At 57.5% G+C, this 11,297-nt stretch overlaps 2 protein-coding genes across 2 annotated transcripts in view; one reads left to right on the top strand and one right to left on the bottom strand.

Annotated features, from left to right (window-relative positions):
• The first annotated feature begins 420 nt into the window (after window positions 1-420).
• On the top strand, window positions 421-1,582 carry LOC116860351 (olfactory receptor 10K1-like). Its single transcript, XM_032846388.1, is given in 3 exon segments — window positions 421-661; window positions 664-1,121; window positions 1,322-1,582. Coding segments are annotated over 3 exon segments (960 nt in total).
• A 6,279-nt stretch (window positions 1,583-7,861) lies between these two features.
• The window catches only part of LOC116860350 (sodium- and chloride-dependent creatine transporter 1-like), a 9,128-nt gene continuing 5,692 nt past the window's right edge, over window positions 7,862-11,297 (bottom strand). The window contains exons 3-11 of the mRNA XM_032846387.1: window positions 11,113-11,264; window positions 10,923-11,026; window positions 10,709-10,833; window positions 9,995-10,107; window positions 9,746-9,883; window positions 9,544-9,646; window positions 9,351-9,451; window positions 9,100-9,270; window positions 7,862-8,692 (exon numbers count right to left, since the gene is read on the bottom strand). Coding sequence (XP_032702278.1) covers window positions 8,552-8,692; window positions 9,100-9,270; window positions 9,351-9,451; window positions 9,544-9,646; window positions 9,746-9,883; window positions 9,995-10,107; window positions 10,709-10,833; window positions 10,923-11,026; window positions 11,113-11,264 — 1,148 coding nt within the window. The 3' untranslated portion in view covers window positions 7,862-8,551. The remainder of the gene's footprint in view (window positions 8,693-9,099; window positions 9,271-9,350; window positions 9,452-9,543; window positions 9,647-9,745; window positions 9,884-9,994; window positions 10,108-10,708; window positions 10,834-10,922; window positions 11,027-11,112; window positions 11,265-11,297) is intronic.

Below are 11,297 nucleotides of genomic sequence, written 5' to 3'. Positions count from 1 at the left end.
GCCCAGAGTGCTGTGGGAACCTCAGCAGGGAACCTCAGCAGGGAGGGACTAGGTCAGTCCAGGGACGGGGGTACGTATCCGGAACGAGGTGACACGGCACCCGGGACCTTCTGGCACTGAGGACCCCCAGAACAGGAGAGGCAGCAGCTGCTGCAGGTTCTACGCCTCACTCTCCGGGGGCCCCCGAAATGTGAAGGCAACTCCATGTATAGACTTTATTCACCCCCACTGCATTTTTTATAACAACTCCACAGGTGGCATAAAGTGGTGTCACAGTGAACAGTTCATTCTCAGTGAGGAGAGGGCAGAATTCGAAAAGGTAATAGAATGAAGACAAGGGCCCTCGGGTCTTCCATGACTTGGAGAATTGCTAGAAAACTGCCTTTTCCAGCCTAGGAGTTCTGTGGAGGAGAATGTAGGATGGGCCTGTTGCCGAAAAACTACACCTTAAACTCTGAGTTTATTATCCTGGGCTTCGGGGACCTGGCTGGGCTGCAAATCTTCTTCTTTGGACTCTTTCTAGCCATGCATCTTGTCACCCTGGCAGGACATACAACCATCATGCTCATTACCCTCATCGACTCCTGCCTCCAGACCCCCATGTACTTCTTCCTTCGCAATCTGTCCACCATTGAAATTTGTTATATATTGGTGATCATCCCCGCATGCTGGCCAATTTCCTATCCAGGAGCCAGCGGATGCCCTTCCTGGGCTGTGCCTTGCAAATGCACCTCTTCATCGCCCTGGGTGGGGCAGAGTGCTTCCTCCTGGCTGTGATGGCCTACGACTGCTTCGTGGCCATCTGCAACCCCCTGCATTATGCGGTCATCGTCACCAGGGCCCTCTGTCTGCAGATGCTGACTCTGGCCTGCGTCAGTGGGTTTGCGCTCTCCCTCATCCTCACCACACTGATATTCCTCCTGCCCTTCTGTCAGTCCCACAAGATCAATCATTTCTTCTGTGACATCCCTGCTGTGCTCTTTCTGGCCTGCTCAGACACGAGAGCCAACGAGATTGCAGTCTTCCTCATTTGCTTGCTCATCCTGCTGGTTCCCTTCCTGCTGATTCTGCGGTCCTATGCATTCATTATCGCCGCCATCCTCAAAATCCACTCAGCCGGGGCGCCTGGGTGGCTCAGTGGGTTAAGCCGCTGCCTTCGGCTCAGGTCATGATCTCAGGGTCCTGGGATCGAGCCCCGCATCGGGCTCTCTGCTCAGCGGGGAGCCTGCTTCCTCCTCTCTCTCTGCCTGCCTTTCTGCCTGTGATCTCTCTCTGTCAAATAAATAAATAAAATCTTTTTAAAAAAATCCACTCAGCCAAGGGAAGGAGCAAAGCCTTTTCCACCTGCGCTGGGCACCTGCTGGTCTCTGTTCTGCACTATGGCTGCGCCATTTTCATCTACATTCACCCGAAGTCATGCTACACCCCAGAACAGGACAAAATTGTGTCCTTAATCTACACCAATGTAACCCCCATGCTCTACCCTATGATCTACAGTCTGAGGAACAAAGAAGTCAAGGGCACGCTCGGGAGACTTTTCAATAGCTATAACCAGATGAGGCAGCAACCCGCCACTAGGTGAAGGGAAAGACGGGGTCCACCAGAACCGCCCTGGCCCCTTTTCGCGAATCCGGCCGGCCACCCCACAGCACACTCTGTGGCTCCACTCCTCCCTCTGAGGGCTACTCCATGGTCCTGTGCACCGGGACCTTCTAGCCCCCTTTCCTGTGGTCAGAGAGAGAGAACGAATCTGACAGCCTCCCAAGATGTGGCAGTTCTCGGGTGTGTGTGGGTGTCTCACTGTCCCTTCATGGACAGTTACATCTGCCATCTGGAGTACCGCCAGACAAGGACACTGATGGGGAGAAGGTCATGGGCTGACCAAACAAGACAGTAAGGCGACCACTTCTTTGGCCAAAGAGCCAGCAGGAACAGAAATACAAGGCGTTCCTAAGTCAAAACCAGGTGAAGTGCAAAGGCAGAGCCAAGTGTGAGACTGAATTCCACATCATCAGAAAATAACCTGGAGATCACCTGAGACCCAACGATGCCTCCTGAATCAGCAATGCGTCCTGCTCCATCCCCCTCCCATTCCCCATGCTCAGAAGATATTTCCCAATCGCCCCACTTCTGGCCTCTGGGCCAGCTGACCCCTCCTCATCCTGTAGCGCCCCCTGTTCCTGAGGGCCTGAGCGGACCTCATCTCCTCTGATCCAAGCTGCCAGGCTCGGAGAGCCGCCCCTCTTCTGAGGCCCTGTGTGCTTACTCATCACCTAGGCCTGAAGAGGTGGACATCTCTTGAAGGCAAGAACGATCAGGAATTTCTATCCTCCCAGAACCTGGCACATAATAGATGTTCAGTAAGAAGTAATCAAACTGTGAATCCCCATAAGCTTTGGCGCAGGAAGATCTTCAGAGCCCAAGTGCCGACAGGATGAAAACCTTTACCGTTCGGCTGAGCAGAGGCCTCTGCGATTCAGGGACTCAGGTCAGGTGTAACAATCCTAAGAAAATGTTTGCTGCCTCTACTTCCAGCCCAAAGGCTGGGATAAACGATAAACGCCATGGGTCCCCGTGTTCCCCTGCATCATAGCACTTAGAAGGAAGAACTCTTGAATGAGTGAATGAGTGAATGAATGAATGAATGAATGAGCACCTTGTGTGTGTCAAGCACTGGACATGGGACTTGGGATACAGAAAACCATAAGACGTCGTGTCTGCCCTCAAGGAGCTCACGAATTAGCCTGGGCAGGGGGCAGTTAGACAGCAAGATAATTTATTTTATTTTATTTTTTTAAAGATTTTATTCATTTGTTTGTCAGACTGAGAGCACAAGCAGAGGGAGAAGCAGGCTCCCCACTGAGGGAGCCAGACGTGGACCTCGATCCCGGGACCCTGGGATCATGACCTGAGCCAAAGGCAGACACTTAACCGACTGAGCCACCCAGGCGTCCCAAGATAACTTATTTTAATGCAATGGTCACAGACTATTCATTCACAGAAAGGAGTAACCAGCACCATACCTATGAACACCCACATGGTGTTAGAAAGGTCAGGAAGGAAGGGGCCTAGGACCTTGACAAGCCCAACACCGTGAGCGCCTCCTTCTAGACTCTGCGTTCCGTCAGCATCATTGCCCTAGGCTCGAAGTGCATGTCTCCGACCTTGCCTGCTCGCTTCGGTTCACGGCTCTTACTGTCTTGTTTATGGTGCTAGGCGATGACCTCACTTTCCACCCCAAAGAGGCCCTCAGAGCCACCGGATGGAGCACCCCGCAATGAAAGCGGCAGATCTTGGGGGGAAGGAACCATGCGGATCACTTTCCTAGTGCCCGGCCCTCCCTGCTCTTTGGTCAGTGTGACTGCAAGTCGCTGAGAGAACATGGTGACAACAGAAAAGAGTCGCCTGGAGTCTCTGCTCAAGAAATTCGTGGTGACGGTACAGAGCTAACAAAGGTCTGCTGAAAGCTACGCGCAACGCCTAGAAAGTGACCCTCGCCTGGCGCCCGGCACACACAGTGCTGAATGCACAGCCACAGTGGTTAGCCACGGCCCAGGGCAGGCCGGGCCCCTCCACTCTGCCACATGGCCCAACCAAATCCATGTAGCTCCAGGGACAGAGGGAGCAAGACTGTTGCTGGTGTCACCCGCTGTGCGTCAGGACCATGCGATGCCCTTATTAAAGGGTGCATGGGCGCGCCTGCACTTGGACAACCTTATCCGGGTGCCTCTTCTTTTCTCACTTCCGGAAAGGTACCCTGCAGCTCTCTCCCCTTAATCCTCTCGTGCTTTCAAAGTAAGCCAGTGAAATGTTGACAAGTGCTAAAGCTGGGTGAAGGGAAGGTGGGGGTTTCCAATCCTATTCTCTCGCCTGTGTGTACCCATATAACTGCCGTAATAAAGAGTTTTAAGAGGTAAAGGTACTGATGAGCCTCCTTTTTGTTTAAAGAGAGAGAAAGAAGGAGTAGGAGGAGGGGCAGAGGGACACAGAGAAGCAGGCTCCCCTCCGAGGCGGGAGCCCGATGTGGGGCTGGATCCCAGGGTCCTGGGATCATGACCTGAGCTGAAGGTAGATGCTCAACCGACTGAGCCCCCCAGGCGCCCCAATGAGGCCCTTTGCCCAAGTAACCCGCCTGCTCAGAATGCTCTGTGGCATCTGTGCCATAGCTCTAACCTCCACTCTTCCTTTAAGGCCCAACTCAAGGAGCATTTAGTCCATGACCCCTTTTTGATGACTGTCTTGCTCGCGTTCTCACTGAAGGCAACTCCGATGAGAGCGTCACAGGCAGAAGCACAGCCTCAGGTTCCCATACACCGTGGCCTTGCTCTCTGTGAGAGGAGGAAGTGACAGCACTAACCCAGGCGGCCCCGTGCACACACACATACACACCCACGTGCGCGTGTGCTTCCAGCCTGGGACGGGGAGGGGCAAGGACAGGAAGTCCCCCCACTCCAGGCAGCACAGAGTACCCTGGCGAGGAGGGAGAGCTCCGCGGTCACAGGGCCCCTGCAGGGGTGTGGGGCAGGGAATGGTCAGAGGTGAAATAGTGACAGCCCGCTACCCTCCCCAGCAGTCTGGGCTGGGGCACGTTCCCAGAGGGAAGGCGCCAAGGAATCCGTAAGGTGAGAGAAAATGCCAGCGTGGCCTAGGGTGGCCTAGGAAGGATGGCTGGGACGCGTTTGAGGGGATTCACTGGATGGGAGATGACATCAGAACATGAGCGGCTGTGGAAACACCTGTCATCAAGACAGCACTAGGAGACGGAAGCATTTGGGGAGTGGGGGAAGTATAGTGAGGTCAGTAGGGGCTGGTTGGCTTCTGGGGGCCTACAGAATGTCCTGGTTTGGGTGGCTAACTGACTCAGAGCTCGGGAATTCAAGAAAAATGTTGACTATCTGGAACTGGCAGAGATCCATGATGATTTAACCGTCACCTTCCTTATGCCCTGCCCTGTCACCTCTTAACCATAGTCATTACAGACCAGGCCTTACGTGTTTCTCACATATTTACTACCAAAAAAGGGGGGTGCCTGGGTGCCTCAGTCTGTTGAGTGTCTGCCTTCAGCTCAGGTCATGATCCCAGGGTCCTGGAATCGAGCCCCACGTCAGGCTCCCTGCTCAGCAGGAAGCCTGCTTCTGTCTGTGCCTCTCTCTCCCCCTGCTTCTGCGCTCTCTCTCGCTCTCTCTTCATGTCAAGTAAATAAAATCATAAATGAATAGATAGATAGATAAATTTACTACATTCCAAGCAAGTTTTCTGTGCCTCACAAACACGAAGGCCATGACTGCTACACAGCCTGGTGTGGGCACTACAGAGAAGAGGGCCATGGGGGGCTGAGCCCTCCTGAGTGTCTTGCTGCCTGTGTTTACTGTGTTCACACACATATGTGCACGTGTGCAGAGTACTTGGAAGGGGGAGAAAAGCAAAAGATTTCTTCATGTAATATTGATGAGATGCTGATGAAGCAAACTACCTTTTGTCCTCTGGAGGAATAACTTTCCAGGAAGGATGAACATTACGTGTGCAATTCAGAAAAGGTCGCTTTTTAGAACCAGCTCAATATCTGAAGGCAGACGAAGCTGTGCTGCGCTGGCCCCAAGGTGGTTCGCCTGGGGCTAGGGTTTGGTAAAGACTTCAGGGACCTTATCACAATCCTAACCGTATCAAGAAAAGGGGCCAATTAGAAGCACTTTCAAGAAAGATTGGCCTCCGATGAATTGAACGAAACTATTAAAACTTCAGCAAAGTAGTTCACTTGGGAACTAATTAGAAGTTTTTCTGAACAACAGTTGCTGAATAACTTTCTTAATTTGTGTTCTGATTACAAAGGTGATTGATGCTCACCGTCAAAAATAAAGAAAATAGGGACGCCTGGGTGGCTCAGTTGGTTGAGCCGCTGCCTTCTGCTCGGGTCATGATCCCAGGGTCCTGGGATCAAGCCCCGCATCATGTTCCTTGCTCAGGGAGAGTGCTTCTCTCTCCGCCTCTGCCTGCTTGCGTGTGTGCTCCCTCTCTCTCTCTCTCTCTGACAAATAAATAAAATCTTTAAAATAAAAAAAATTTTAAATAAAGAAAATATGGGCTAGTTTGGAAAAGAAAACAAAGATCGGTCATCTTACTTACTAAAGATAACCGCAGTAAAATGCTGGTGTATCAGGAGATGAGCTCACTCATAGTCAGTGCGTAGAGCACCAACTGGAACATGGTAATCGCCCAATAAATGTGACTGGTTATTATTATTCCGTTGTTGGTAGGCTTGGAAAAGGCTTTTCCATTCAAAAATCAAATAAAGCTCATCTACATTTTCTTCCAGTATTTCTTATTGATTTATTGTGTATATATAAGCCCACACATGCTTGCGCATTATGAACGATCTGTATAATGCAGAAATACTTCCCTCCCATGCCTCCCCGAAACGGGGAGCAACCGTGGAACACGTCAGTGCTTACCGGCACCCCAGTTCATGGCAATCATTCAAATAGCGCCCAACCCTCCGAGGGATCCCTCCAAGCCCACCTTGCACTGTGGCTGAATGATGGAGAAAAACTGAGCCATCCGGGGAGCTGGACAGGAGCCCCGGAGCCAGGTGCAGAGGGGTCATCTGCAGGGCCAAAAAGTCAGAGGCCACGAGGGGGTATGGGGGCCCCAGGACACAGCACAATCTAAGGTGTGAAAAAATTTCTATGGAAATAAAAGGCACAGGAATTAGCAGGCTGCACGTGACAGTGACCAGAAAGAGATTCCATGGGTACGCGGAAAGCACCGGGAATAGCTTTTCGTTTGTCAGTCTGTCCACTCTGTTTCTTCTCTGATGGGCCTACGTCAGTACGAGCCAAGCCTAACACTTAGAAAACACTTTTCATCCTCACCTCCAATCCTGCCTGAAATCTATAACTTTGACCCGCAAATAGTTCTTCCCTGTGTGTTCTCATCAATCCCTTACCCACCTGCCCTGCTCTCTCTCCTCTCCCGCCGTGTACCGGGTGCGTGGGGAAGAGGTGCTCTGCCGGCTCCGGGACCTGCTCCGCTCCCAGGTCCTGGAACAGCGCCCGCACGGATCCTCGGAACAAACGCCCTGAGGAGCAGCTCCAGGTGGGGATGCCTCCCCACTTCCCCCCCCCGCCCCCCCAACCCCTCACGACAAGCAGAGGTGGCTCGGGAGCCAGCTTTGGAAAATGACATGTTTTTATTGCTATGTTTGCAGTGGCTTTTTAGCACAGTAAGAATGTCCTCGGTGGACCCCCGCCCTCACCCAGGCCCACCTCTCCGACCCACGTCGGGGCGGCGTGGGGGAAGCCCTTCTAGGGTCCGCTCGGCCGTCTCGGGATCGGACGTGACACACACGTGGGTTAATTAAAGCTGCTAATGGAAGACTTGAGACGCGGGAGGTGCATCCGCTTTAAGCTTGCAGGTGGCAGCCGTGCCTGGGCGCAGGCCTTCCCTGGCTGGTGCCCACCTCAGATCCCTGCAGTCGGGCCCAGCCCGGGCCGAGGGGGGGCAGGGCGCGGGCGAGCCTGAGCATGCCAGGCGAGGGGCCCCAGGTCCCCCGGGGGTCACGACGCCGCATCTCACCCTGCCGGCTTGCGGGCAGAGGGGGTAGGGGGATGCTCCTGCAGTGCCCCCGCCCCCGCCCCCGCCGTGCAGTCTCTGTCCACCCCGGTCTGGGGCCCGGGACTGCACATGCACACCCACACGACAGACTCGCACGCTCAACAGCTTGAAGCTTTTGCCTATGAAAATTAGATTTATAAATTCACACTCCTTGGCTGGGGCAGAGGACTAAGGGGTGCTCAGAGGGACCGGGAGTGGCAGGGAGAGTCGGGACGTCGGGCTGTTCTCTTTAGAAATATACAAGCAGGAATCTCTTTCCTCAGGTTTTTATAAAATGTGCAAAATACAAGCCTCGTTTGCCCACAGGCACAGTTTACACCTGGTAGTGACCTTGGCTAAGAGATCTAGGTTCACCCTACATACTCACGCACACATGCATTCGTACACAAGCTCCCACAACTGATACTGGTGGCAACTGGCGCAGGAACCGGAAGGTCCCGTTGCTGGCTGGCTCTCTAAGCTTCTAGAACAGGGACGGGAAGAGGGGTGGGGCCCAGCTGAAGTAGCCGCCCTGGCTCTCCCGCCCTGGTCCCCCAGCTGCCACTGCCGCCTCTGGGGTGGACGGGCCGCCCGAGGGAGCGTCGGGCACAGCCCGGAGGGGCAGGCGTGCTGGGGCCGGGGGAGACACAGCTGCAGCGGGCATGGGGCGGGGGCGCGGTCGGTAGGGCCTGGGAAGCAGCGTGCGTACCAGCTCCGTTGGGGGGTGGTGGTGGGGGGGAGGCATCTATTTTTGGTGGGTTGTGGTATTTTTGGCGTTTTATTAAAAATGGAAAAAGTTATTTTAGCTTAGCACTCGTGGTGCTTCCTCCCACTCCCCCCCCCCCGGCAGACCCCAAAAGTGTCAGGGAAAGGCAAGCCCCCCGGAGGGGTGGGGGGGGGCTAAAGCAGGGGCTGCTATGGCTACAAGAGGGTGAGCTGGTGATGGGAGCCAGGGCGCCTGTCACATGACGCTCTCCACCACCACCACCTTGCTGCTCTCGGACACTGGGGTCAGGGTGGTCAGGCCCCTGACATCCGAGTCCTGAGCTCTATACTCCAAGTGGTGGAGGCCCCACACAGGCTGCGTCAGGTGCTGCCAACGCTGCAGGGGAGAGGGACACGTTGAGTCCCTGGGCGATGGCCCGGGGAGGGGAGGGGTGGGGGAGGTGCCCATGCTAGCCCTCGGCCTCTGTCCACTCCCCCCCCCCCCGCCACCGGTTGGGGGACCAAGGGCCCTCCTCCCGTGGGTACTGACCACACACCCCACTCTCTATACCAGGGAAAGGGGTAAGGGGCAAGGGGCAGACCCGTCTTCTCCCCACAGGGACCTCAGGCCCCGGAGGCTCTGCCTTCCTTCCACCCCCCTCCCCCGAGCCGGCCCCGGAGACTCCCAGCGCCGGTCCGTCCTAGCGGGCGGGAGAACGGGCCCTTGGGACGGAGACGGAATGCCTTGAGCCGGTGCGAGGCAGGGAGTGGAGTAAGGGAGAGGCGGGACGGGAGAAGACTGACCTCAGCCATGGTCCCCTTGGCTCTGAGGAGGCAGCCCAGGAGGTGGAGGGGCACACACAGCATGGAGGAGAGCGCGAAGCCCCAGCCCATGGCCTCGCCCCACCACGGGTACACGTAGGTGTTGTTGTAGACCAGCGGCTTGTAGTACACCACGTTGAAGGTGAAGATGCCCTGCGGGTGAGAACCCCGGCTCTCAGCCGCCGGAGGTCCCTCGGCGTCCCTCCCCCTGCCCAGCCTCCCCTGGCCCTTACCATGCAGACCAGTGGGGTGAAGAAGGACCAGCACCATTTCATCCAGGGGCAAGGTCGGTATCCGATCATGCAGGCCACGTCATCCATGAACCTGTCGGCTCCTGGGGCGGGTGGGGCACGAGCGCTGGAGCTAGAGACCTCACCTCCCCTGCAGGCCACGCCCCCTCCCCCCCACCCGGCCCCGCAGACCTACCGTACACCCAGGCGACCACCACGCACTCCCAAAAGGCCTGCCAGAGCAGGGTCGTGCCGCTGGCCGAGTAGTAGTCAAACAGCTGGAAGACATACATCCCGCCCTGGGGACAGAGCCCGGTCAGGGGAAGCGGCGGGGCGGATGGAAGCTGCGGGGGGCGGGCAGGGGGGAGAGGGGGAGCCCCCGTCCCGGCCCCACTCACATCGGTCACCATGGAGAGGTCGATGACAAAGCAGAGGGCACAGCAGAGGGCCACAGAGATTTCCCTTTGGAAACGGAAGTAGTAGGAGGCCGGGAGGAGGTCGAGCAGGCCAGTGATGAAGCCTTCCACACCTACAAACTGTGGCCAGGCGCTGAGGCCACGCCCCTCCCCCCCCCCCGCCGGCCCGGCCCCCCCCCCCCCTGCCCCCCCATCTCCCCCCGCCCCCATGTTCTGTCACCCCTGGCAAACCTGGCTGTCCAGGCCGAGCAGCAGCAGCATGAAGAAAAACAGGGCAGCCCAGAGGGGGGCCACAGGCATCAGCGTGACGGCCCTGGGGTAGGCGATAAAGGCCAGGCCTGGCCCTGAAGGGGAAGGGGCAGGGTTCAGACACGGGTGTGCCCCACCCGCGTTCCACGGTCATCGGTCATCGTCGCTTGCCTTCCTCGTCCCCCCTTCCCAAAGGGATGGACATGGACGCCAGCCCATCTCGTGGCCGAGGGCCCTGCCCTGCCTCTCGGGTCAAGGTGTTGCCGGGTGTCACTCGAGCCCCTAAGGGCGGGTCGTCTGACTTGGACTCCCGGCCTCGGATTCCAGCCGCTACTGCGGTCACAGGTCCCCGTGAAGCCCGGGAAGACCCTCCTCTCGCCCTGCGCCCTCCGGCAGATGGGAGGGGCGGTGGGCTTCCGTGGTCACCTTGGCCTCACAGATGGGCGGGGCCTGCGCCAAGGCCCTGGGGCCGGGTGGACAGGAGGAGCTCAAGGCTCCGCGGGGCCGGGCCCACGAGGCTCCAGCCCTCGGGAACAGCTGGGCCTCCCTCTGGCCCAGAGGGACGGGCCAAGTTCGGGGACCGTTTCTTCCGGCTCCCAGGATGACCCCTGGCGCGTGTGTCTGCGAGCGCGGTGCGCCGGAAGGCCAAGGCCGCGGCGGCCCGGGGGCGGGGGGGGGGGGGGGGGGGGTCTTTACCTGACTCCGCCACCTTGGAGATGTGCACGCCCTGCTCTGCGGCCATGAAGCCCAAGATGGAGAAGACCACGAAGCCAGCGAAGAAGCTGGTGCCGCTGTTGATGAGAGCCAGGATGATGGCGTCCCTGGGGGCAGAGGGGCGGTGGTCAGGCTGCCTGCTGCCCAGGGGCGGGGCGGGGCGGGGCGGGGGGGGCAGGGGTGGGGGGGCACCTACTTGTAACAGTTGTTGTTGAAACGGTTGTAGCTGCCCAGCGCCGTCAGGGCCCCCAGGCCGATGGCATAGGAGAAGAAAATCTGGGTCCCGGCATCTATCCACACCTGCGCGGGGTCGGCCAAGGGAGGATGTGAGGGGCCCTGCGGCCTGGCCCGCCCCCCACCTCACTCCCCCAACACCTCGCCCTCACCTGAGGGGACCCCAGCTTCGACCAGTCAGGCTTGAGATAGTAGATGATGCCGTCCAAGGCGCCGGGCAGCAGCACGCCACGCACCAGGAGCACGACGAGGACCACGTAGGGGAATGTTGCGGTGAAGTACACGATCTGGGGGGGCCGGGCGGCTCAGAGGGGCCCTGCGGCACCCGCCTCCCCCT

The sequence above is a fragment of the Lontra canadensis genome, unplaced genomic scaffold, assembly GCF_010015895.1.
Source record: "Lontra canadensis isolate GAN:19392208 unplaced genomic scaffold, GSC_riverotter_1.0 scaffold174, whole genome shotgun sequence".
Lineage (NCBI taxonomy): Eukaryota > Metazoa > Chordata > Mammalia > Carnivora > Mustelidae > Lontra > Lontra canadensis.
Note: the sequence above shows the minus strand (reverse complement) of the source record. Positions and strands in the feature narration are given on the sequence as shown.